Consider the following 27,612-nt stretch of genomic DNA (forward strand, 5'->3'; position numbering starts at 1 on the left):
CTTCCACTTCTTCTGTTTGACCTATTAGCAGAGAACAGAGTTTAGACACACATCGTTCCTACAGTTCTCCGTAGGAGACCTGAATCAGCTGGTGCGGCGGCTCTGCTTGCGTTGCTGTCAGTCAGCAGAGCGAGGAACAGGAGGCTGGAGCAATGTGGCGTTCCCCAACATCTCTTCATTCGTACCCCAACTGGTGGGCCTCTGCAATTATGCATCGTGGGGTAACGGCAGGACTTAAGGCACCTGTGCCGTCAGCTGACAGTTCTCATCCAGCAGGGCCACCTCTTAGCACAGAGGGGGATTCTGATTTAGAGGCGTTCAGTCATGTTCCCACAGATGGCAGCTTCGCACCGCCTGTTGCACAGCCAAGCACAGACACCACATGTCTGAACCTGCGGTTCCTCTCGTGCTGAGCAACAACATTTCAGCACTGCTCATGTTCAGAAGCCACCGATCAGCTTCTGCGGGGAAGCACCAAGTCAGAAAGCGATGCTGAGGAGACCCGACAGTTGCGATCTCTTGACCTCTTTTTTAAATGTGCTTTTCCAGTTAAGGAAGGATTGTACAGTCCGATCCATTCCTACATACTGTCGAGGCCCCGTGAGTGCAGAAATCTGAAATACTGTTGCTGAGTCTAGATCAGTCTAACCGCATACATGAAAATGTATCATACTAATTTCACACTCAACGTCACCCACCACTACAGCAGAACTGCAACAGATATCTAAATAAAAAACAAAAAAAAATAGGTAACAGAGAAATTCAGCACCAGTCACTAATGTCTCAAAAGACACTCAAATACTGTTTATATTTTATACTGCTTATGCTATAAAACATGCACAGATATAAAGAAAGATCAGTTTATTGATACTTTAACAGTTGTAGCAGATAATCAGGAGAAGAAACACAAACTGGAAAGAAAGAAAATTATGAGGATTGTTCAACATCCATTTCGAATGATAGATTTTTACAGCCTTTGCTCTATTTCAAATGAATCAGCCAGGATTCAGATTCAACTGCCCTCGCCTCTGTAAATACTGCATCAAACGAGAAAGAGTGAATTACCACCACAAGCACAAAACGTAAATCGGACAACCCCCATCCTGATACCGCACACCTTCTGCCACCATTTTGTTTAAACAGCCGCTTCAGAACCTTTGGGAGGCCGACTGTACAGTATGTCTGATTTTGTTTTTGTTAACTGACTTTCTAAGAACAGAGCTTCTCAAAGAGTCTGTGTCATCACACCCACAAGTGAGTTTCTCCAGTAAACCTCCGACAGCTTGTGTCTGGCAACAACCATAGTGGTTCAGCTACAGCTGCTGACATGCAAATCACGTTCGTTGTTCTAGTTGATTGGTCATTGTTATTGTCATGAATAGCAAGTGTATTTTAAACCCTATAATAGCTGTAAAGGCACCTGTCAGGCTGTAAGGCACCTGTTTTAGGCTCTTAAGATATCGTGGTCTCTTGGAGTCCACAAAGAGCTTCTCTTTTGAGCAACTGCATGACCAGCAGTAGAGACAGAAATGAGTTTCCAATGAACATGTATTGCTTAGTTCACCCTCTTTGGCGCCTGCTGAGTGAAATGCAGCCTAAACTATTGGTTTCGAATTACTAGTCTTTTTAATAGCTCTTTATGAGTAGCAAGCCCTTGAAAAGGAAAGAAAGAGCAGCATAATTTTATACATAATTTTGATGTATATTCATTTCTATTTTTGAGAAGGAAAAGGAAAAAAAAAACATTTATTTTTTAAAATATTCACACTTGAAACCAAAAACCCTGCTCAGTGTCTTAAGTAGTTCAGCATAGTAGTTTAATCCTTTTTTTCTTTCAAAAGTGGAAATGGTTTCTGAGAAAAAAAATAAGCCCACATTAGGAGAAGACATTGGTTTTGAGCTTTAGCCAATAAAATTATGGTCCGTCTCTAAAGATGATGTCCTCTCCTGGGCTACTTCAAACCCAATAGAATGCCCAGGGAGTAACAGGCCAGCAGCTGCCTCACATCTGATTGGGTATTGGACAATGACCTCATGGACGTCAGCTCAGTTTGGTGGCAGATGCTATCTAATGCATTCAGCTTTTGGCCCATACCCGAAAATCAATATTGGCTTCCGGAACAAAGCTGGTGTTCCAGGAGAAAGGGAATAAAGATCCTGTCGCTGGTTTATCATGCCAGGTGAAACAGAAGACAGCAGTGCAGGAAATGTAGGTATACCATTCTGAAAACAAGCTCTCATGTTTTAGTTTTGCTAAAGATTATACGTTAATCTACGGCTTTTAAGCACTGAAGCTATTTTTTTCTCTTTTAAATACAGAGGAATCTACACTGCACAAGAAGAGAAGAAATTACATTTCGAAAGCATAAACTGCCTGCCTACAGTACTGTGATAAATACTGGAACAACAGCACTGATCTGGTCAATATAAAGTGACAAGCCATCTTTTAAAGACTGGCACCCTCACACACAACATCCACAGCATGTGTCACAGTATATAACTGAACCAAGATGAGAAAACAAAACCCGATTGTTGTTTGCAATCTTTACAAAAGCATCTGATTGTCATTAGCAACACCATAAAGCAACAGACACTATATTACAATGAAAAATAACATGAAATAATCTACATGTTGTGCAGTGCGACATTAATAAATCAGGAAATTATTTCGTTACTACGTGGTGTAAAGAACCGCTACTGATTGAGGGACTGAGAACACAAATCCAAGCCCTTGGACAAGCAAGTATAATAGATTTGGCTATTAGCATCAGCCTTTTCTGTAACATTGATGTTAACCTGTCGGTGTGTCCTGTCTGAAATTCAGGAAGTAATGGACATTCACCGAATTCAGTGCTGAAACACAGCGTGGGGTGAGGACAGCAGGAAAGAGAGGTACCCAAAGTGCTGTAGCGCTCAGCAATGAGGCCCTGTAAAAAACTGTGCCCTGTACGGACGCTGCTTCCCCCTCTCTCGCCTCGTCCCCCTACCTGCCCTCTCCTGTGAGACAGGGGGAAAGAAGAGGAGAAGGCAAACGAGGCAACTACTGTATCTTTACAGACATCTCTCTGCGAAATGTCTGTCCAGATTTAGACTCAGCCTTTTACTTGTTTCTGGTTAAAGGATGAGCAGCACCCTGATAATTTAGGGATGGGCTTGTTTGCTTAATCCAGGTAGTTAACAGAGAACAGTGTCTAGCTCCCTTCTCAGTGATTAATGATGGTTGCCGGGCTCAGCTCTTCCATGCAGCTGTACTGTAAATTAAAAAAAAACATCTCCTGACTGCTTCAACAATACTTAGCCAACCACCTGGGAGGAAGAGCTCGTCTTTCCTTCCAGCAGAGTAAAAGGAGCACAGAGTAAGGAACGGGCTTGTTTCTTCACTCTGCCCTGTGTTCGGGGCTCAGACATGGGCCGGGTCCAGAAAAAGCTCACCACCGTCATAACGTTACCCGATGGGCAAAGTTGTGACTGTTTAGTGCCACGGGCATCTTTCTGCATGTTCGCTGGAGAATCTCTGCAGTTTTAAATGTTTCTTTTTCACGTCATAACATGAAAAGTTGTGTAAAAAGAAATAAGATAAGAAAAAAGATCTACACTTACTGTAGCTTGGAGTGGTGGTCCTAGATGGACAGCCTTTGGTTGTTATAAAAAGCTGAGGATTTATAGAGACCTATAAGACCTCCTCAAGGAGCCATTGAGGACCAGATATGGTGCCTCTGGCTCAGAGGAAGGTTTTTGAATGTGGCTATGTAATACTGTATGACCACAGCACAGTTATCAAGCCACATATCGCACAGTGTGAACTCCTACTAGACACAGGTGTGCAGTTTATATCTTGGATATGAAAAGATATGAAAAGAGCGGAATCTGGATTTACTCTAAACCACTGATCCTCACTCCTGGTCCTACCAGTCCACTTCACTGTAAATCCAACAGGAAACATGAACCTCTCAGTGACTGAAGACTTGGAAACAGCTATTAATCTAATCACTACCAATTACTGATTCAATTAAGCCATTACGAGCTCAGGCAGAACAGAAACCAGACGGCTGATCATCTTTCCAGGTGCAGGAGTGAGCAGCACTGCTCTAGACTCCAAGCACCACCCCTCAGGTATCAGAGTACTAATGGGCTGAACGTGAAAATCAGGGAAATCCAGGCTTCCAGCAACAAAGGATCACAGGAGGTCCCTACACGTGAGCCTGGACACACATTTCCAAGAAAGACGGACGGACTCGAATGAAAGAATTATAAAGAATTGCTTGACTGGCCAGTCAATGCCTTTAAGCCTCGCACATGATATGCAGTTTATTCATAAAAAAACATATTAATGATACAAGCCACAGATATTACTTTCTATTGTCTTATTTAAGAGTGGACACGGCTCACCTCACACATCCAAAGCACTCTGACTGCTCAACCCTTAAAAACACAGTGTTTGAAAGTAGGTTTGTGCCCCTAGTGTGGTTAACAGTTTTTACTATCCGTATGTGTTCAGTAGACTTCACTTTTACTTGACACAGTTAAGCAAATTCTTCAGATGGAACTATCATGTTTAACTTGGTTGCCAATCGCCACGGCTGAACCTTAAAGTTTAAGAAAAGTCTACTTTTTTCGGGGTTTCCAGGTCATGAAAGATTCAGAAAATATAAAAATAAAGCATCTGCCGCAGAGGTCTCTCTGTGTATAAAAAAACATACTCTTACAGACTATTACAGTGAGAATGCAAAGATGAAATAGCCAAGCTGAATATTCCAAAATATTCCAAAAACCTGTTCTCGATTCATGCGGAGATTGCTCTTTGCCGCTTTCTAAAACACTGTAAGTGAAGTGCCCTGACAACAGTTTTAATATTTTTGCTAAATATTCAGCGTTTGCAAAAGATAGCAGCAGACACATCCAGATGAAGAAACAACTATCTAAAAATAATAATTATAAGAAAGTATGGAAATGATGCTTAAATTCACTATGTACTGAATATAGTGTCCAATTGGTGCCAGATCTAATGCATCTAATATCCCATATCATCTCAGTGTAACATAACAGATTAACGATTAGCTAAGGATGATGGGAAGCAGGTGACTGTAAAAAGTGCTTGACACGCATGCCCTTCTCTGCCTCTTTCTGTGCACACCCTACAATTGTGTCTAAGAATATCCTTTCAGTGCACTCAGGAAACGATGATTTCAGGTTTCAGATATCTGAAACATCTCCTGGTCATTACAGTGACATTCATCTCCACTAATTAACAACGCAGAGGCAGAAAGTTATGCAAGACTTGCAGAAAATTACACATCATGATTCAAAATAATTCTGCATTACGTAAGAGGCTGAAACCCTTCAATGGTCTTGACATGCCAAAACCAATACATCTGCCTAAATTACCATTAATTACAGGGAGGATTAAAATCACAGTGCACTGAGCCTTAAGAAAGTGTGTCTGGCAGTGATAGCTCTATTCCTGCTTGATTCCTGCTTTACCCGAGGAATAAGACAGACTGATGATCAACAGGCGATTTCTTGTTAAATAATATGAATAGAGATAACAAAAACAGCACAATTATTATTTATTCATAATATTATTAGCCATTTCATTGTTACTAGATACACTGTCAATAACAGCTAATACTGTATCTAAATCTATCACAAGAAATAAAGAAAATTAAAAAGCTTTTCCATATCCTAAAACGTTATTTCTTATTGGAAAGTTAAATCAAATGTTTTTAAGGCATGCACAAATTTACCCTTTTACAAGGCAACAAATTAACCATCTAGTCCATTCAAGTCAACTTATTTTACTGATTCTTCTTTCAGTTTATATGCTGAAGAAACTCTTGCATTAAGGTTTTGAGAGAAGCCTTTATGGATGTTCTCAAAGTGAATATTTTAAAGTTTCTGTTTTTCACTCATGCCACCCGTGATGAGTGTAGTTAGGTGGCATTTTTAAAATGGGTGCGATACCAACACTAGCTGGACCTTTCCGAATGCAGAATTCAAACTTTCAGAAGGCACGCTCTTTTTTAATTCGGACACGAATTGTCTTTCCTTACAGAACGCTTTTGAGTTGTGTGCATTTACAGAAGCAACTAGGCTTCCCTGAGATTGGGGAGCAACAGGTTCAGTGGGAGAGCGGAGCTCAGAGACAGCAAAAATACCTGACCTTGTGCTGATGCATTGTGAGCAGTCAGACACCATCCTGCCCTCTGTGCTGCATGTCATCGCCGGAGCCGAACCACAGGCCCAGCAGCCAGCGGATCTCCAGGGGCTGAGCTCTCTGCACCCTGGTCAGCAGACCGGGGAGAAGACACTCATCTCTACAGCTCTGACAGGACACTTTCCGCACCCTCTTCTCCTCCTCTGCGGAAATAGACAAAGAGCCCCCCCTCCTTCTGTTCAATAAACCTCTTTTCTTGTCGCGCTGGCCACAGCCCGGTCTTTCAGTCAGTGCAAGTGCTGCGGAGCGAGACCGGCCATCCTCCGAGGCAGCTCTGCCTGTCACACAGAGCCGATAAGAGGGCCGCAGGAGTGGACGATCCCCTCTGTGGCTGCATGTGACATATCAGCAAGAGAAGACGGAAGATGCAACCCAGTCACACAGTCCCGCTGTTCTGCGTGCAATCCATTCCAGGCAACCTCCAGCCATCTCTCACACTGCGCAGTCCAGGTATCCCCACATCGCACTGCGGGATGACATCGGGGATGTCTTAGGACAACGTTTCCACTTTGACAAGGTGCTGCTATACAACGTTCCAGCGATCATGGGTCTTACCAAAAATACCGCTTTTAAAATAGGGCAATTTTGTGACAAGGAAAACACAGTTCTCCGCCTTTAAATCAGGTAGAAGTTAATGGTAAGTACCCTACTGAGAGCTCTCTCAGGCCATGAACCCTGCACACAAGACCACTCCTTAATCTCTTATCAAAGCAGACGTTCGGCAAGAATTTCCCGGTCTGTCTTAAAATATCCCAGAGTAAACCGACGCCACCTTTCCTGGATTCTGAATTCCACAAAGTCCTTGGAGATTTGAAAATTCACCTTCTTGTTCACAAAGAATCCGCGTCCGTTTCACCGTTTCTGTGCATCACGGAACAGAACAGCGTGGGCGCTCTGCGAATCCCGGTCGGCCGCCCAGGCGTGCAGCCCGGTTATGAGCCACGAGCGCGGGCCGGCCGGCGGGGCTGCGCTGTCTTTGCCCAGGGTGAGGCTCCGCGCTGCGAGGCTCCTGCCGACTCGGGGCTCGCTCTCCTTCCCCACGCGGGCGACTCGGCCCTCCTCCCAGCTGGGCACCTAGCAGGAGCGCAACGGCACGGCCTCCCCTCGCTGCCTGCGCTGAGAAATGTTTACTGCAGAAATTCTGCGCTTTCAGCTCACTCCCCAACCAACGTCAACTTCAGCAGAGATGCCAGAGCAAGGACGCACCACTCCCCCCGCTCCTCAGTTTACAAAGACCTTCCCTATTTATAGGTTTCTTTAAGGCATTAACTGACCTCAGGCATTTGGCAGAATTTGCAAGTTTTCTATTTTTTTTTTTTTGCTTTCAACAGAACAAAATAGCCCCCCCTCCCCTTCTCTTCTCCTTGCAGACTCAGATTAGAGGGTAGAAGTGGGAAAATAAAGCTGTATTGTAGGTGTGAAATAAAAATGAAAATGTGACTCAAGAAAGAAGCTTTGCTGGCTTTCTAGAACCCAAGCAGGCCACAACCCGAGAGGGGCAGGAATACAGCTAGAGAAATGACACACCAACAGGCAGGGTGCCATTTGTCATCAATGCAATTACATGAGGCTGTGAAAAATCCAGCTTTCAAAATAGAATCTCTTGTAAAGAACAGTGTGAAATCCATGTTCTGTTCCATTTACAGTGGCATGCGCAATGAATCGAAGCGTTTCCGTCTCATTAATAAACATACCCCAAATGCTGCTCCTTCAGCAAGCAGCTACTGAAATGGGCACTTTGTCAACTGTTTTTTCCCCACTTCCCAAGAGCTTAAGACAGAGGGAAACAGAGGATCAGGTTCTGCTGACTTGAACAAATGAAGCAGAGCATAGATTTTCTGCGTGCATATTCAGACGATGGATCAATGGACCCAGCCATTTTGACAGCCAGCCTTCAAGCAGACAGATATAATGAGAAAATGTGGGCGAAGGCGAAGCACAGAAACAAACTGAGCCCTGCTAAAGCAACCACAGATCCCGTCGTATTCTAAATAAAAATAGAAACAGTTTCTACACAAAGCCTATTAAAACAATGAGTATTTTTTTAGAATACCACACAAATACATTACTTTTTAAAAATAAAAAAATATTTCAGCTAGAATTTGAATGGCTTCTTCCACACTTTTTTCTCTTTTCTGATTACACATCAGGAGATTAACAAATATTGTATGCAGTAGCTATTTCATCCATCAACGAACACCTGGAAATCCACTGAAGCTCAGCAGGTGTGAGACTGGCCATATCTTAATGGGATACATCCTGGGAAAAAGGTGTTAGCTGGGCCAGCAGGGGGCGCTCACCCTGCGGTCTGTGTGGGTCCTAATGATGGGGACACTATACTGTAAAAAGGGCACTGAACTTTGGATTAAATGTAAAACCGAGGTCCTGACTCTGTGGTCATTAAAAATCCCAGAGTGATTCTCGAAATGAGTAGGGGTGTTACCCCGGTGTCCTGGCAAAATATCCCCCTGGCCTTTCCCAGTAATGGCCTCCTAATAATCCACATCTATGAACTGGCTTCCTCACTCTGCTCTCCTCCCCACTGAGAGCTGGTGTGTGGGGAGCGTGCTGGTGCATCATCCAGGTGGATGCTGCACACTGGTGGTAGTAGTGGGATTCCCCATTACCTGTAAAGCGCTTTGAGTGGAGTGTCCAGAAAAGTGCTATATAAGTGTATCATTTTTATATACATATTATATGGTTATTATTATTTATTTAAGTGTAAAACCTGTGCCCACCGACACATCAGAGAGGGCTGGAGAGCAATGTCACTTTCATTCGACATGCGTGGTGCGACTCAAACGCACTTTCAGGCGGGGGGGGGGGGGAGTGCAGCTCGTGTCTCCTCACACCCGGGCTGGTGACCGAGTGACTGTCAGGGTCAGACTGTCAGCTGGGCCAGCCGAACACCTGTCCCCAGCTGCGCAGGTGCCGGATACCGCGGCCCTGTGGGACCGGACCACCCCTGTTCCGGCACGTATGGTGCGCAGACTGGAAACTCACGGGATGGACATACTGTACAGCACACATGCAGCAGCCCTCATCTCGGCAAGGAGCTGCAAGCAAAGAGCCCGTTCCACAGCCTTTCGCTTTGTACGAGGTATTAGATCAAAGTTATTAACTGACGTTCGGGAGGGATTACAACAACAAGTCGATCTCGCACAGCTGTACCTAATCACCATCATCACCATGCTGAACTACACACATACGTGAGATCAAGATAACATACATTTTACAGGTTTAACCTTAGAGGGTCATTTTTCATGCAGTAGGTGAGATCTGAAAAGAATGACTTAAATGCTTTGATCAGTTCATCTTGCCGGAAAAAATCAGCTGGCATTCTTCTCATTTGTACAGCCTCTGCCCTTTCAGTCCAAGTGACTGGTTTTATTATTCTTCCAATGCACCAATCACTGCTGCTGTTAGTTTGTTTAAATGAAAATTATTAACTGACGTTGGGGACGGATAACACTGACAAATCAATCTCACACAATCTAATAAAGGATTGTCAAATCAATCTCACACAGCTGTACCTAATCACCATCACCACCACACTGAACTCCACACACTGAACTCATACAGTACGCCTCCCTTCTCATTCGTCTCCACCTTGCAGCTGCCCCTGGGTTCACTGTCTGAATGGGGTTCCAGCCTCCTTGTCCTGTGGCCGGGAGGCTACCTGTTAACCGAGTGGGTTAAACTAAGACGTTTCTCACCGCGTATTCCAAGCGTTCACAAAGCACCCAATTCATGGATGTTGCTGTCCCCAGTGAAATTAAAAATGGAATTGCTGCAGTCTCATTCCAGCCGCACAACCACTGGGAATTAAATACCAGAAAAAAGGAAAAAACATCCCCCCCTTTTCCATCCACTAAAGACAAAAAGCTCCTCGCTGCATGTGAAGACGTGCAGACCTGGACAGCCGGCCCAGGCGTCTGTTTTTTGCAAGGTTGTGATGGGATGGTTTCTGTCAGCCCTACTTAGCAACCAAAAGTTACATTTTAATAAGAGCTGAAAGACATTAGTCATGGTTTGATGGAAAAACGTTTTTGTGAACAAAAGGGGGAAAAAAATCAGAAATGCAGAAAATAAAGCAAAACTTGACGTGCTTTTTGTGTGAATTATTTACAGCATCCTCAATTAAAGGCTGCACAAGGCAAAGGGTATTCCTCTCGCATTCACGCACCCCCATAAACAGGGACTAAATGTGCAATACAGCAGTGAAGCACCTGCTGCTTGCTCCCGTACACAGGGCTAAGACACATTTACAGAAAAGAGAAGAACAGGTCTTCTCCAGCCTGAGTGCAGGTTCTCCTGTGCTGCCTGAGTTACAGTAATGACTAGCGTGTCTGGGGAGAGTAGAGCTTCAGCTATCAATGTCTTTTGCTGCTTTAAACCTGCCTTCGATTTATCTCAACCTTTGACCACATTCACACTGTGCTGCGCCAAATCAGTCTTTTCCTGAGCAAGGCACGGTACAGCACAGCCAATCTGTCAAGGGCAAAACAGCCTGGAGTGAAGACACAGTCACGCCAACATTACAACGACAGAGCTACAGTAGCAGGAAAACAGGAAAGAACAAACCACTTTCCTACAAAAAAAACTCCCTTTAATCCTTCCCTTTTTCGAATGGAATTAAATTACTGTCAGATTGAAACAGTATTTTTCAAAACAGGCAACAGGTCTTTTGATCTATTAAAGAAAGCAATAGGAAATGGAACATGAAACACGAAACACTCAGAACGTGCTGATTGAATTGAAGCCTGTGAATCACATGGTCTGAGATCTGTCTTTAAGCACACATTCATCATTCCCCTTCTTTCCACATTGCGGAGAGCTGTCTTGAAAAAGGTCTCGCGTTGTGGCACAGCCTCCTGTGACCTTGAAGTACTGCTCGCCTTGCCTCAGCACTTTCTACTCTCTGTGCGACTACGATAGTGTTCAGCGGAATTGGAGACGTGTTAAAGGGAGATTAAAAAGAAGCTGTCAAAACCACCGTCAAATACCTACAGTATATGATCTCTGAATCTCTTAATTTTAAAATGCTTCAATCGCAGAACAAATAGAAGACTTAAAACTGTTTTATTCTCATTTAACTTTGTGAAGTTTTTAACACTGAAAGAGGTCCTCCTGAGTTTCATTTTTGTATTATTTTCAATGGGATTCTCCAAAGTTGTCTTTCTCAGTTCATGCAGATAAAAGGCAAACTATCGCACTGCCTTTCATGGCGAGAGTTATCTTTTTTTTTGCAGTTCACTCATTGCAAAGCCAGCAATGTATCATCAAAGCAATAGTAAAAGATTTTTCTCAAGAGGTGACCTGGAAATTAAAAGCATGCACCATCGAGCACCACAGCTGGCCCGCAATACACAACATCTGCCCGTAAGAGGCCAAACTGCCTTTGATATTTTCCATGGAGACCCTAGTGTCCATAAAAGGAGAAAATATCACAATAGCCTGCAGTGCCAACTTGCACATCCACCACATCCACCTCCTGCTAATGGAGCCACTCAGAAGGGAGGGCAAGCACTGCTGGGGAAAATCAGAACCAGAAGAGTCTGCCGTGTCCTTGTTAAATCAAACTGTGCCTAGCAGAGGAGGTATGAAGCAGTGATGTGTTTGTCTCCATGTGAGTGGCTTAGGATCTCTTTAAATAGATGCCAACCGCTTGACTTCTTGGTGGGCTGAACTCATGCCAGAGTTTACCAGTTCTGATGGATACTGCCTGATGATTCTCCCTCTCGCTCCCTGGCCTGGCTGCGTGCTCTGCTGTCCGTGTGGCCAACTGATATCGACGAGCCAGGCTTCCTGTCCCTTACAGCTTGCTAACGTCTCTGGCCCCTGGAATCGCGCCAGGCAGCCGCGCAGAAATACGGCGTGCCCCCCGGTTTACCGCGACAGACCAATCACCTTCGCTTGCCGTCTCTGTGGGATTCTGGGCTCCACAAGCCAGAGCAGAATCTCTAATTAACACAACGGGGCGCTCTGAAAAAACTCTTCACTGCGTTAACTTCCTAATCATTATCTCTACTTCAGGACATGGCTGAAACCATCCGGTGACAGACAGGAGCCTAAACCTTTTCTGTTTCAGGCACAGAGCTCTCATACAACACTGCTTTTCCAATACCAGAGGTGAGCAGACTATTTTTGGAAACACACATAGAGTGAGCCCACAGTGAAAACACATGACGACTTTTATCCATAACTAGGATTTCTGATCGTAACAACTGGTCATTATTTAATTTTTAAAAGCTTTGTCAGCCTTTGTATTGTATCATAATGCAGTACAGCTGAACAGTGAACTGGAATGGTAACTCTAGTGTCTTCACTCCAGCTCTCCGTGTGTTAAGGCAGTGCAAACTAACTGCCTAGATGATCATTGCCTTCCTAATGCTGTGGATTCACAAAGACAAGAATACAAGCAGAGGCAGTCCAATCCATCTCACCCATCCAGTTCTTACGGCTTTTGACATCCAAGAGCTGCAGCAATACTATTCTTGTACTCTATGTTCCCAGCAGCTCAGTAAAAAGAGAGACACAGGCACCAAAACATTTGCTCATTTGCTCAGTACTGTTGGTATGTTCCACATGTCATGTGCCAGTATTTTCAACGGATACATTTGGTTTCTGCAATTAAAGTACCTTTACATCAGTAATAGCAAAAAGGGATATAATTAACTAGATCCACACACTATAAGATAACTAACATCTGAAACTGTTTAATTCAGGCAAAGGTACGTGAATGAAGAACTCACCATTCACCTTTTACACACCAGTGCAAGCCTGCCAGAGTTTAAGCTGCTGCATGTTTGATGAGTGACTGCTGGGGTACAGCGAAACGAAAGCAGTGAAAGATTTAACATTGTGCGTAAAACATGAAGTAAACTCAGCAAAAACCGAAGACAAAAGGAAAGAAGCGAATGCTAAACCTATTATTAACTTACAAAAGGCTACTACTGTGCTCTGTGATTTTGTTTTGTCCTGTGATGGTTAACCATGACACTCTGCGTTCACAGGCAGCCTTAACAATGTGGAGAGCACTCAACAATCCCAGGGCCAACAGTGAAGCACTCTTGTCTGGTGCAGAGAGCCGTCGCCTGACAATCACACAGAAGGGCATGCTGCTTCTCCAATGCGGAGAAACAGACGAGGGGTGAAGAAAGATGAAAAGCCACCTACCTCAACTTCTCCGCCCCACTGTCAGACCTGTAAAAGAGGAGATGAGAACAACTTACACAAGTTTTCACCGACCAGCCCACAAAACCATCAACCCACCAGGAAGGTCACGGAGTTATAGTTCCACTCCGCAAGACTTCGCCTCACAGTGGGGACCCACTTCAAAACTTTCCCCTTTGCTAGATTTAACTTTACAAGCCGACTGAAGTCCGAAAACTGCAATCAGCTCGTTTTCAAAGCAGCATGAAAACTTCCTTAGGAGCAATATTCGGCACTCTTGTCCAGAACAAGACAGAGGGGCTTAAAGCCTCCAGGGGACAAATACTGTAGATAGACAGATACTTTATTGATCCCATGAGGGAAATTGCAGTGCAACAGCAACTTAACACAGACAACACAGCCACAGTATAAAGAATAATACAATAATAATAATAATAATAATACAATACACTACAATCTGTACAGTGAGGGGTGCACTAAAAGAGTTACTCACAGTCCAGGACACACAAAGAACAAACTAGAACAGAACAGTACGTAGAAAAATCATATTGCACGTATGAATGTAAATATAGATATATAATATAAATATAAATGTATTGCACGGGTCCCTGGCATATATTGCACAATGCCGCAGTTCTTGGCCCTGAGCGTTCACCAGACGGCTGAGGTTACATTGCAATTCACCAGAATAACTACTGAGTGCTGTAAAAATTGTCTACGCTTGCACTGCATCAGCCATACTGTATGTATATCTTCACAGCTGAACAAAACCCCACTGGATATAAAAAAATATGTGCTTTTGTTTAGGCTGTTTTCTTATGGTCACTGTAAGTTCAATGTAATGAACCTAAAGAGACGTAAACATGGTGATCTCAGTTTGTCTTCAGGACAGGCCAGTCTTAGATCCTTCCCCTCAAACACAGCATGCCTAGACTTCACAGAGAAGAAGATAAGCACCTAGTGTGTCTTCAAAGGACATCAAAAGATCAACAAAGATTCAAATGTAATTTGACAAAAAGCAGAACTGGACCAGGACAAGTGAAAAGGATTAGCAGGTACAGAAATATAATGGAATAAGCAACTGGGTATTTAATACATTATTAAAACAAAGAAATACAGCAAAGGAATTATCTACAGTATCGTAACAGTGTAAAAAAGCCCAGGTGTCCCCTAAATTAAACTTTTGTGAAGACAGCAGACATTTCTTTTGCAACAGAAAGTCCACTGAGATCGCAGGCCTCCTGCCCCTTGCACACCAGCTGACTGGCGCTTGCTGTGGAGAGCTCACAGCCCCCGCCTACCCCGCCCGGCCCTGCCCCGCCACCAGCCCAGCGCCCTACTCACTTGGACCTGCGGAAGGACAGACGCTTGCGGAGCGACGAGACACGGATGTGGCAGCCCTGCTTGACGGCGGAGCTGCAGGAGACGGGCTCCGCGCCCTCCCTCTGGACCATGCCGCCCCCTGCTCTCCAGGCTCAGCGCGCGCCTGCTTGGGAGAGAGCCCGGCATGCCCGGGCCCAGCCAGGACTCGCCAGCGCGCCCCGGAAACGAGCCCTGAGCTCCTCCTCAGGGGTCCGCAGGCAGTCAGGCTGTCTCAGATCCCTCCCTCAGGCTCTGCCGCTCCTCTTCAAGTGAGGGAGAGAGGTGAGAATACCTCCCTCTCATCACCTGAGCCCCTGATTTGGAGAATATCGCCTTCCTCTCTCTGATCAGCTGCGCAAGCACCTATTGTACTAGACTGCTGTTAAACCGAGCCTGGCCTGCCTCCAGCTGCCCTAAAACACTGTTTCTGCAGTTTTTTGACTAATGTAGCTGTCTGAAGTCCTCACCCACTGCCAACCTAGTTACACAGCACAACGTCTTGTTCCTGTTCGCCTCCTTTATTCTGCTCCTCTCCCCCACCTGAAAACACTGTTTGCTCCCAGGGGGATGTTTGCTTAGCGGCACCAAGTGTCACACGTGGTCGAGTCATGTTTTTTTTTTTTGCCTTGCGTAAGGAAAAACGAGCGCCTTCCACGGCTTCTTGCTTTTCCATTTTTATTTCTCTGGACATCCACCGCCGATTCTGGTAATTCTGAAGGACAGAAACAAACTCATTATCCCCTCCTTAAGGAGGCGCGCAAAGCGCAAACGAGAGGGGATTTTCGGGACAGCTTTGGCGAACAGATCCTCGTTAATCCACTCTTAAAATCAAGGAGGAAAGGTGGGCTAACAAACGTACTGCACTGGGGGAAAAAAAAAGTCAATTCCTGCCAGGAAGCAGTGAGAGCTGGAAAAGAGACGTCAAGAAGTTGTGATCACATCATAACCAGAGCCTCGGGTCACGAGACAATTTGGAAGAGACTGAAAACTCTTGAAACGCTGTATGCTGGGTAACTAGAAAGCAAATCTTGGGCATCATGTTATCATGAGCATTTTAATAATATGCAAAGGAACAGGTAAAGGTTCATTCCATGCTAAAAGGTAAAGAAAAAAAAGAAATGCTATGATTCAGTCTTCTAAAGGACACATGAAGAAGGCTTCCCAGCCAGAACGTACAGTAGCGTTTCTTTTCTTTATCTCGCAGCATGGAGATTTGCAGATTTATCTGCTCCTTTGCAGCCCTAGCATGCTGACGCAGCTCCCTATTCAAACCATTTTAATGTTATACACTTTCAAACTGTGAACATTAATAAGGAGTATTTACTTACAGTATTTATGGGGCTCATATCTGTACAAAACATTTCTAGATTTCTACTGATAGACAGAGTCTATGAGTCATAATGTCCATAATCAGTGCTGCACATGTATTTGCATTTTCCAGTCCTACATTTTGCAACAACAGCGAAGGCGGTACATCCTTGCTGATAAAGGTAGAATACCTGTATATTGTTTGGCGATACGAGAGAAACCTTCGGGGCTCTTAAAACTAAAGGCTCAGAACCAGAACACAGCTTCCCTTCTCCCTTCGAGCCTCCAGATGTCGCACTCGAGCCTGGACAAGTGCACTGCACTGGACCTTCCAAGGAATTTTAAGGAACCTAAAGCCCTTCAGGGGAAAAGCAGGTTGCTGCTTATAAGAATTAGTGGACCTACTGTAGCAGTGGCACTCTTCCATCTGGGCCATAAGATCCAAAAAAGGCACAGCCCCAGTAGAGCCACAGCTGAGCTGTGCGAGGTCCCATCCTTTGGATGTTAAACCAAGGTCCCGACTGCTTGGTCACTAAAGATACCGAGGCACTGCTGTTGAGAGTACAGGTGCAGGTGGGTAAGTTTAATTCAGTATCATGCTTCCTTGAAATTCGCCCTTAATTCAACCGGTGAAGCGATTTCTCACTCCTCCCCCTGACCTGCTGTGTATTGGGACTGCCAGAGCAGAATCTCAGCCACTTGCCACCATATAACCTGTATGTACCTAACGTTTGGGGAAACTTGAGAATGAAAAGTCCCACGCATATGCTTTTAACTACAGATTATTATCTACAGTCAGGACAAAGCACTCAGGTTGAACTGGGATTTTGATTTTCATCAGAAAATAGTTAATCTAGCGGCACTTTTTATTTAAATAAATCTATAGAATGTATAAATCATTTTAGGATGATGAACAGTTAAACTCTAATAATATACAGTATTATCAAAAACTGCAACCATTTTATTTAAAAAAAACAAGATGTTTCAAGTGCTTTATCACTGCTGCTAATTCTCACAGAACCAAAAAATGGCAAATTCTGATAAGTAAAACTACTCTGTGAAAATAGACCCAAGAAAAGCTTTGCTTAGGTGCTCTTCATTTTAAACTGAGGATACTCAGAGAAATAAAAAGACTCTTCTCCTAACACAATCACTGTATAGCCAGCTGGCTCTGCATATTTCATGTGCGGCACCAAATGATGACTCTGCACGATATCCTGTTAAAACCAGAACTGCATGAGGACTAAAATCCAACTCAAAAGCTGTTACCTGCAAAAGAAACATGACATTCTGTGCCCAGGTACAAGATGTGCCCAGCTGCAGCTGCACGCGCATGTGACGTTCCATTGAGAAATGCTCCGCCAGCTGGCTGTGCTTCAGGGGCTCTTCCGAGCTCCCGCTGCACGCTGCACCTGCACTGCCCTGACCTTCTCAATATCATGCGTCTGAAAATCAAAGAATATCCTCTGGAGCTGGAGAAGAGGTGAGCGGGAGGGGGAGAGGGAGAGATGGGCTCTCTGGACACACATCCGCAGGGCCGTGTGCTGTGGCCTCCACTCACGGAGAGCTCTTTACCCCTCGGGCGTACCGACGCAGGTACGGTGGGGACGGTTTTCCAGCATTGCACCTTGTGCATCTTCTAGTTTCTCATTTGCTCCTCAGCTGCCTGTTCGCCCTTTGCTTCGGGTTACAAATAACTGCCGTGGCCTCCTCGGGCTTCACCTGCAATCCATTCTCACGTCTTGCCAAGGAAAAGAAAACTGCAAGAGCCACCAGCAGGAACTTTCTCATTGTGGAGCACAAGCCTCGAGAGAAGGGGTAAGGAACTATACTGTCCGGAACCTTTTTTTTTTTTGTTCAATGCAGATCGCCGATCACAAAAGAAAGATTTAAGGTTACTAAAAGACCCCGACGCAATGTGTGCGATTCCTTCACACCCAGGAGCACATTTCAGTCGCCAGTTCACACCATCCCTTCTCGCTCTGGAGACGTATGGCACAGTGTATTCAATGTCACTTCACTCAGGCAATCCCCTTGCCTCTTTAATTAAATGCTACAGTATGTGCCCACCTCTCCTGTCAGGCAGAGAGCCAGCATCACGCAAACCGGGCTGATTCAGCTGAAGCATGTTGATATTCATATCCGTCCAGAACACCTCCGCATGTTCTTAGAATAACTACCGATTTAACAGATAGTTAGCAGATCAAAATGCAATTAAAGACTCTGCTCAGGTCTGAGATCTTGATCTAAGCTCAGACTGCAGCCACACAAGTCAAGTAACCATTCAGCTATAAGCAAAACGTTTTGAGCTGGTTTCAAAGGGTAGTGAAAAACGTAGAAATCAGGTGTACAGTTTAAATGGTTAAAACTAGGTGTGAAGCAGAACTAGCTATCAAACACACATGATCAAAGTTACTGCTGCAGTACAATTAGGACACACCAAAAGGTCATTCTAATCTTTATTCCGCTCAACCGTCTTTTGGATTCTGAATCTACTGTAATGTGTATCTTTTGTCCTAGAAAAGTGTTAAATAATACATTCGCTCAATTCACCAGAGACAGGATTAACCAGCTCTTGAGATCTACTTATTGGTCAAAATAATCTGAAGGAAAAGACAAATCTGAAGTTCAGCTCCAGTAATGCCACTAATCAGCCTCGAAAAAATAACTAACAAGAGCAGTCAGAGCCCCGCTATTGTGACTAACACCCGTACAATTACAGACGTGAGTCACAGCAGGCATGAAGCCTTGGGACCACGTCAAGAGGCACAATATGGCAGGAAGGCAGCCCTTCTTCAAAACATGTCAGCAATTAAATGGCAAACAATCATGGCTGAACAGAAGAATCGCTATGTGATTTCACACAATTTCTCTAAACAGGCGGGGTAGGGTACGACAGAAAAAGCCTTGAAAGTGTGAATCGGGATGTAAATGTGTCTGCCAGCTGGCAACAGGAGTGGATCTCGGCTCTGGTCCTGACAGTCACTGTGTTCACTGGGTTTCTTCCCATTTGGGCCCTAAATCATTGGTGCTCATTGACGCATGAAACTGATCACCCGCACTTTATCCTCATTTCCAATTACTTGAGCACAGTTCATACAGCCTCTAGCCAGCTGGCTAATTTGCTGCCGTATTTCTGTCTAAAACAGGTGATCACCCATGGCATTTTTACTTCTGCTTCAGATCAACTGGTTATAGCCCAGGCTGATGTGAGACTTGTAGACCGCACCCCACAGGAAATGGCTGATCCCAACCTTTCCTGCAAGACTGCACGTTATCCCTTCAATGTGTCGGGTTTGATCTGTGTTAGGTATAGTACGTGTGTTGAGTTTGGTTTAAACTCAGCTTTCTCCAGGTCAAAGAAGCAGGACAGTGTACCTGATTTTCTCAAGCAGCCCAGTATTAGAATTTCTGTATCAATGTTTAACATATTCTTATACCATACTGTACAGTACATCTCCTTTTACATTCTGTGATTAATAAATGTTGCGCCCTCTTCCTAAGAGACAAGTACGGAGATACAGGGGGCCGTGCCTGTGGCTCGTGTTCTAGAGCCGAGGAATGAGAGAACTTGGCTCGCTCTCCAGTTGGACGCCCGTCACAAACTTGATGAACTGCGCTGCCACATCTCACATCCCTAGGATTACCACAAACCACGCACAGCTAAAGCCTTCCAGTTCATCGGTCAGCGCAAGACCATCATTTCCTTCCCAGGAGCCTGCGGACGGCTTTCATTAGAACGTGCTGGTGTCAAAACAGGAGGAGGAAGAAGCAGCAGAACCAGGAGGCTCTACTGTATAGGTTAAGCAGTGCTGCCTAACACACAAATCCATGGACCCTGGACATGTCTGGGTAGCAGGTGTTGAGGTCTGGAAGCCATGTGAGTTATTTGACAGGTGCAGGAGAACCAAGTGGGCATAAACAGAAGCCACTGATCTCATTAGACTTTCACTCAGGGATGGAGCTGTGCTGGAGGCTTCGCGGCACGTGCCTCGCAGGTGTTGCTGATGGGATAATCAGAGACGCTACAGTGAGCGAGCACATCTCCAATTACGGCACCAGTCAACCCTGCTATGGCAATGTTTACAAAACCGCGAGAGACGACGGAGGGGGGGAGAGACGCCGCTGTAAAGCTGGAGAGCCGAACGCCATCGGATTTCTCCCGCTGTGATCCCACCTGGTGGAACACAGCAACAGGTAAACAACAGCAGTAAGCCAGCCAATTGAAGGCAGTATTAGTTTGTTATTGCGCTTGGACCTCTAAAACCACAGTCAACTGTGCTGTGTATAAAACATACCATGGTTTAGGTAACACCTTGTCTGGCTCTATAGCATAAAAATTTCACTGGGGAAAAAAGGTTTGATGGAACACGTACTGTATTGTTCAAAGAAACCAACACCACCTCTCATTCTTTAAAGGAGAAAAGGCGTTCATTGGGGTTTCTTCCTAAATATCAATTGACCACAGCTCTTCCAGAAGCAGATTTCACAGCTGCTATATGTACACACCCGACAAACAGGGTCCCACTTAAGACTTGCACACGGACACGGAAGAGAAGATACTTTCCTCAGGCTCCCCCTTGTCCAGACCACTGGGCCAGCCAGTGATGTCACCGAGGGATGCTCTGCTACTGCAGTTGGCCCCAAGTCTCCCATAAAGCACCTGGTTCCTCTCAGAACATCAGGTGACTACAGCACGTGCAGTTGTGTGCAAAAGTGTAGGCATCTCTGGTCAAATTGTATGTTTCAGTAAATCTCTAAGTGAAAAAGCAGTTGACATAATCTCTGCGTTGTAAAACTGTAAACATGACATCTGTTTATGGCATCTGCAAATGTTAATGCACCAGTAGTATTTAATTACATTTATGCAGATATTCTAATTAAAAATGTATAAAACGGTGAACATGGCATGTGCAAATGTTTTGGCACGCTGTTAGTCAGCAACTCCACTGGCAGAAATCACAGCTTCCAAAGGTTTCCTGTAGCCAGCTAAGAGACTTTCATGCAATGCTTGTTTGAGATCTCCCCATAGATTTCCAATAATACTCAAGACTGGGGACTGTGAAGCCCATTCCAAAACCTTAATCTTTCCTTCCTGTAAGTACATTAAGGCTGATTTTGAGGTATGTTTCAGATCACTGTCTTCCTGAAATATCCAACCTGTTTCCAGCTTCAATTTCTTTACTGACTCGAAGATATTAGCATCTAAGATTTGCTAATACTGTATTTAGTTGAATCCATTCCAACAGCTAACAAGTACAAATATGTATTTCATCAGTCCACAGCACTTTTCCGGCTTATCAAGGTTAAGTTTGGCAAACTTCAGGGTTGGCTTTTGAGATGACGTTGTAGAAAAGGTTTCCTTCTGACGACTCTCCCATGCACATCATATTTGTGTAAGCAATGCTATACTGTGGACCTGTGGACAACTACTCTATTGTCAGCTAAACTCTTCTGCAGGTCATTTGCAGCAATCTGCGTGTTCTGGTTTGCAGATCAGTTCTCAAGCATTTGTATCAGAGATGTGTCTTGGTCTTGGCATGACTTCAACAGTTCCCTTCAACTTCCATTACTTAACGATTTTTCTGACAGTCAAAACTGCAAGCTGGAACGTATCTGTAGTCCCCCCCTGCTTGACGAGAGTGAATTATCTTTATTTTAAAGTCCTCAGATAGCTGACTGGAGGAGCCCATGGCCTTGAAATGCAGGCAGAACAACAATCAGAACCTGAGTGGTTAAAGGGCCAGAGTATCTATTTAACCCTGAAATTGTCTCGACCTGCCATAATGAGTCAAGTATGTTTTAAGGCCTTCGAAAAGCACAAATACAAATTAAAAAGTGGTAACAAATCAACTGGAAAGGTGCCTAAACATTTGCATTGTCACATTCACTTTTTATTCTTTTCCATTTATTTTCTCCAATTATAATTTGCAGAGAGATATTGGGTTTAACTCTGTACCATGTAGGGGCTGCGTCACCTTCTTTTCACTTAGAGATTCACTGAAACACAATGTTTAACCAGGGGTGCCTAAGCATGTGCACACAATTACATGTGCGCTGTAACTCACTCTCTCCTGTAGAAGCAGGCCAAGCTCACACATGGCAGAGCATCATGGAGACTAGCACTACTGCCTCACACCTCCAGATTGATGCTGGACTGCGGAGTCTGGCTGTGTGGAGTTGGCACATTCTGAGATTTCCGTGGACTTCTCCCACTTTCCAAAGACTTGCAGGTTAGGTCTGATTGGACACTATGTGCTTTGACAAGACCAGAACCACTCTGCTCCACTGCAATAGTCCACACACACAAGCACCTCGTCCACTGCAGTTGGTGACCCAACAAGAGAATACAGATTTCACAGTGAAGTACAATGACCCTTAATGAGGCATTTCAGAGTCACCACACTTGCGATTTCTGTGGCTGTTTGCTTGTAAAGTATCGGGTTGTGCCTTGACAGTGTTATGGCAGCTGGAACTGCCCAAAACATGGTAAGTCTGAAAGGTGCAGTTAATCCACTATTGCTTGCGCATCCGTTTAAAGCACCAGTTTTCTGTAAAATTCATTCTCTAATATTTTGGCCGTTAATATCAATATCATTAATATTATCACCGTGAGCTCATCTCTCTCTCTGCGTGGCACCCAGGCCTCTCCCAGGAATTTCAAAGTAGAATGACCGCAGATAGAATTTTTAAATTTCATTTTATGAAATTTAAAAATTATTTGCTTGTCTATGGACAGCATGTTACTCCATTGTACTTTTTGGACAATCAATCTGTATAAACCTATGCACATCTTGCACATATTTTATTGTTTTTACAGTGACTATAATCATCATATTTTGCACACACCTACAGTATGTATTTATTTTTATTTATTTATTTTATATTTATTATGTATATTTTTTTGTCTATTCTGATGTCTGTTTTTGCTTGTCTTGGGCTGGACTGCTGTAACACATCAATTTCCCTTCGGGATCAATCAAGTCTTATCTATCTCTCTAGAAACCACAGAGGCAAAGGAGAGACGCAGCTCTGGAGAAATGGTGCCCTCTAGTGTGTACAGCAGGATATAACCGAAAGCAACGTGGAGGAAATACAGCCACAGCCTCAGCAGAGGTCAGTGTTTGGACTGTCTGACGGGCCCTGGATCTTTCAGGCCTGTGCTCATCACAACTTTCTTATACCATCAGATACAAACCAGCAAGAGAGAAAGCGCACTTATAAAGAAAATGCATTTCCCACCTTGCTGCAATACAGTACAATTAAAAACCTAATCCAAATGAATATTAAACTAGCCACTGATACATTCAGCTTATTAGCAAGCATGCTGTGATACACAAATGATTAACATAAAATACATTTTCAGATTTGTAGCTGTTAGGTCTTATTGTCAAAATAGGTCTTCTCCTGAAAACCACAAGACATTGGTCAACTTGTGGTTTTCATAAGAATTTGAAACATTGGAAGATATTTTATAAAAGACAGCTGAGCTTAGAATTTAAGCGACTGAGTGATGAATCAATCAATCAATCAAAATGGGGTAGTGCTGTGATGCACAGCAGAAGCAGCGGCTTTGAGCTCAACATCAGGCCCCTGCTGCTGCCGTAGTACTGTAAAGACCAGGCGGGCAGATTTGTCACAAGTCCAACACGTATCTTAGACACAGTGAAGGAGAGAGTGGGACAAGGCCTGCAGGATACACAACACCACTACTGATGGGTCACCTTCAGCTCCAAGCATCGATAACTGTAACACCATGAGCGTACGGGAGTGAAGTTTCTTTTAAAATCGTGTTTACAGAACATTGCTTCTGTGGATCCAAAAGAAAACTTCCCCTGCTGTATGTGCATAACTGTCCTCCTGCCACCCCTATCTGCAGCGAAGCAGTCAGTCTGGTCAAGCTCTGTAACCTCAGCCTCCACCACCTAGGCCCTCTTCCCCCAGTGGACTGGCCCTCAGTGCAGCAGCAGGCTCGCTCACACACAGCCAGCCCGGGGTACTCACTTCTCCTCGCGGATGAAGGGAGTCAGGAAGCGTGTGGAGTCGTCCTCATGGCTGCTCTGCTGGCTGCTCTGCTGGCTGCTGTAACACAAGACACAGACATGGAAGCCATCAGGACGGGACAGCCCGGCCTGCAGGCACGGTTAGCTGCACACGACCCACACAACAGCACACATCTGGAATAAATCCTCAAATGCCTTTTATTTCCTTCTTTCAATCAACAGCATTGAACGCTCAAATCTCAGGTACGGCCTCTTGTGGTTCATCAAGCTTTCTTCCTTCTAGAAACATACGACAAGCCGGAGCAGAAGAACGATCAACTTATTGAACAAAACAAAAAACCAACATGCACCATTCCCCATCGGTTCAGAACTGGAGGCAAAGGTTTTCAAGGGTCAAGTAATTTATCAGCAGATTAAAACCAGCATGGCCTTGTTTCAGAACTACAAAGCACACTTTAACAAATTGACAGCACTCAGAAATTCAATCATAATGGCTGTACTCACCCACAATCAGAAATGCCTAAAAAGGAAACAATTCGCTTTCTCTTCTGGAAATCAGAAAAAGAATCACAAGCAGCATCCATCATACTGATGTCATTTTAAAGGCAGGAAAAAGACCAAAAGAGACCTTAACAGATACAGTATTCTCCAAGGCAGGACATTACAGAAGCCCTAACACGCTCCACAAGATGGCATTGTCTGATTCACACCTTGGAGCCCTCATTCACTACAGCTTTAGTCAAAGTCAGGCTCTTAGAATGAAAACGAGACAAAAAAAAAAACTGTGTGATGCCACAAAGTGTCCCTCAGTAAAAAGACATGAGAAGCATGAACCGTTCTAAAACAACACCGTTTGAAGTTTGCAAATGAATCAAACACGCAGGCAGAGAACGGTCCGTTAGGCAAACCACACTCGAGTGAACGAGATTTTCCCACACTTGAGCACCGAGAGAGGCACAGTTGTGAAAGTCTGCGACTTCCTTTTCACGAAGATAGAAACGAGGCTGCCCCTACTGTATGTGAACAGCAACAGAGTCAGAAACTGTGCCACTTAAAAATAATCAGGAAACCATTCGACCCATATCATTTAAATTACAGAAGGAAGAAAACTCAGCTCAGCAGTCAGAATGGTTTTCTTGAGAAATCACTTACAAGCTCACCAACATACATTATACTGTATGTACTGTACATGTCAGCAAAGAAACCCATCATTTATGACACTAAAACCCAGTAAAAACATTCAACACCACCTTGAAGTTTGATGTTTTGTACAGTAGATTGTTTTTAATGAGATGTTCAGACCCTTGAAACCTCTTAAGTCTCTTTTGAAAATGAAAGCACACCAGTTAGGGCGGAATTTTCCGGACCGTGTTTTTTTTCTTGCTAGCGGAGAGCTGTAACACCATTGACCCCTTACGACCAGCGAGGTTGAACGGTGTTCAGCCATTTTTGAAAGCAAATTCTGGAAGTAAAAAACTTTTTATATAAAAAATGATGCATTCATAATCTTTCTTAAATCCAATTCCTTAACAAGATATGACAATTATTAGATTATTCTTTACACAATACTACTTTAATGTACTGTACATGTACTGTATCTGTGCATTTGGGGCACTTTGCCAAACCTGAACATAAAGCTGCTCTGTAAAACAAAACTAATTGATCTATTGAAAACAAAATCAATAGAGATCCCAAACTGATATATCTTGAACTAGGCTGCCCAGACCATATCCGAGCTATGGCAAGTCTCGAAAAGGCTAAAGAAACATTCTGTTTTTGGTTACAAGTAGATAAAGACAAATGATCCGGTAATCTTGTTATTGCAAACAGTAAAGAAACCTTTAATGGGAAGTGAACAGCATCTTAATAAAATAATAACTTCTGCATGTCGTTTTATGTTGCATCTTTTGTCGTTGACTGATAATATACAGTATACCGAATCAGCAAAGCGTGTTTAATTGCCTATGTCAGTCAACAGCCCAAAGCAATTTACAACAGATTCAAAAATCCGAAATCTGTCTTTGCTCAAAGCAGTTCGACTCATCGCATCTTCGTAGCACATTACCATCTGCCAGCAGTTAAGCACCTGCAGCTGTGTTTAAAATACAAGTCAGGCCACATTAAAAGGCTGCCAGTAGAGCAATTTCTGCCGTGTGCCCCCTGGACACCTCTGCACGCAGACAGGCAGCGGGAGGGGCTGTACGTTGCCCTCTGAGCGGGTAAGAACGGGGACAGCTGGTTCGTGCCAGTCAGTAACCAGGCATCCAGACCTGCAGACCTGATGGCATTAAGAAGGTCTTGCAACCACAGCTTGGGAGGAAATCCTGCCCTTTGCACTGAGAACCTGGAGCGTGCTTCGGTCGGACTGCAATAGGAGCGTGCTTTGATCGAACCCTGCATCCAAGCTGAAACACAACAAAAGCGCACAAAAGAAAGGGAGCAATAAGACTGGAGGTTATGCCCCTTCTCTTCTATAACGTCACTGAGCTTGACAAACCAGCACTTCAGACTCACACTGTTGCTTTTCCTGCTGTACTGCCCATGAGGGAAACACTTCAGGCCCTGTGCGCTCACAGCAGCGCATCGGCACCCAAGCGCTTGTATCCCTGGAGCATGAAAACCACGCGCCGGTCCCGGGCAAAGCTGCTGCGCTCATGTGACTTCAGGGAGAGAGCTGGGAAGCCCAGGGCTGGCCGTGTGAGCCGGGGACCAGAGCTGGTGATGTTTTCACTGGTCCAGGCTACGCAACCCACCCTGCCCACAGCAGGTATTTCAAATGCTGGTGAGTCCACATGGGCGTGGTGTCTTTCTATCTGCTGGGAGAAAGTTCTTCCTCCCAGACTTCTCTGCGCTGACATGCTCTGACGGTCACCCATTTCAATTATTTTGCCGCCTTCGAACTTTAAATTGTTCACACAGCAAAAAAAAAAGAAGAAGATGGGTCAAGTGGATTTTACATTCAGACAGAAAAAAAAGGCATCTCACGGCCTCGGCTACAGCTGTGAACTGTTACCAGCTGTAGTTCTTTTACACTTGTGTACACCTCCCCCACTTGTGGAAAAACGTGAAAAGCCGAGAGCTTGAATAAGAGTCGTGCGGAGTGGTGAGGGCAGAGGGACCCACCCAGGAGCAAGCCCAACGGCGAACGGCAGGTCAGACGCAGAAGGAGCGAGGCTTGAACGCACCAGTGCGCTGCACGTTTTGGGGGGGAAGTCGGGGGGGGGGGGGACGAGCTGAGCCAGTCAGAGCAGAGTTGGGGTTGCCCTGCACACATCCATCACAGCACAGCCAGGAAGCGCCCAGCTGCAGGAGGAAGTGCGCTGCGGGGGAAAGGATTCTGAGCAGATCGGTTTCGTCTACAAACTCCTCTCCAGCACTGAACAGGGAAGGCAGGCGGCCCTGTTTTTTCCACTGGGAAATCTAGGACCTTTTAACTTCTCTTTATGTTTCACTGCCTGGCCTGACTATTTTTACTTGGTCAACCTGCACACGTGTTTATTTCCTAGCTAACAAAGGGGACGGTGTTTGTGCTGACACAGTAAATAAAAA

General features: G+C 44.6%; 1 protein-coding gene across 1 annotated transcript in view; it reads right to left on the reverse strand.

Annotated features, from left to right (window-relative positions):
* LOC148816735 (protein Aster-B-like) overlaps nt 1-26,921 on the reverse strand; it is a 101,461-nt gene extending 74,540 nt beyond the window's left edge. The window contains exons 1-4 of the mRNA XM_088939459.1: nt 26,654-26,921; nt 26,267-26,468; nt 24,065-24,142; nt 13,394-13,420 (exon numbers count right to left, since the gene is read on the reverse strand). Of these exons, the coding sequence (XP_088795585.1) occupies nt 13,394-13,420; nt 24,065-24,142; nt 26,267-26,468; nt 26,654-26,921 (575 nt within the window). The remainder of the gene's footprint in view (nt 1-13,393; nt 13,421-24,064; nt 24,143-26,266; nt 26,469-26,653) is intronic.
* Between the last annotated feature and the right edge of the window lie 691 nt (nt 26,922-27,612).

The sequence above is a fragment of the Atractosteus spatula genome, chromosome 22 (genome assembly GCF_055471065.1).
Source record: "Atractosteus spatula isolate fAtrSpa1 chromosome 22, fAtrSpa1.hap1, whole genome shotgun sequence".
NCBI lineage: Eukaryota > Metazoa > Chordata > Actinopteri > Semionotiformes > Lepisosteidae > Atractosteus > Atractosteus spatula.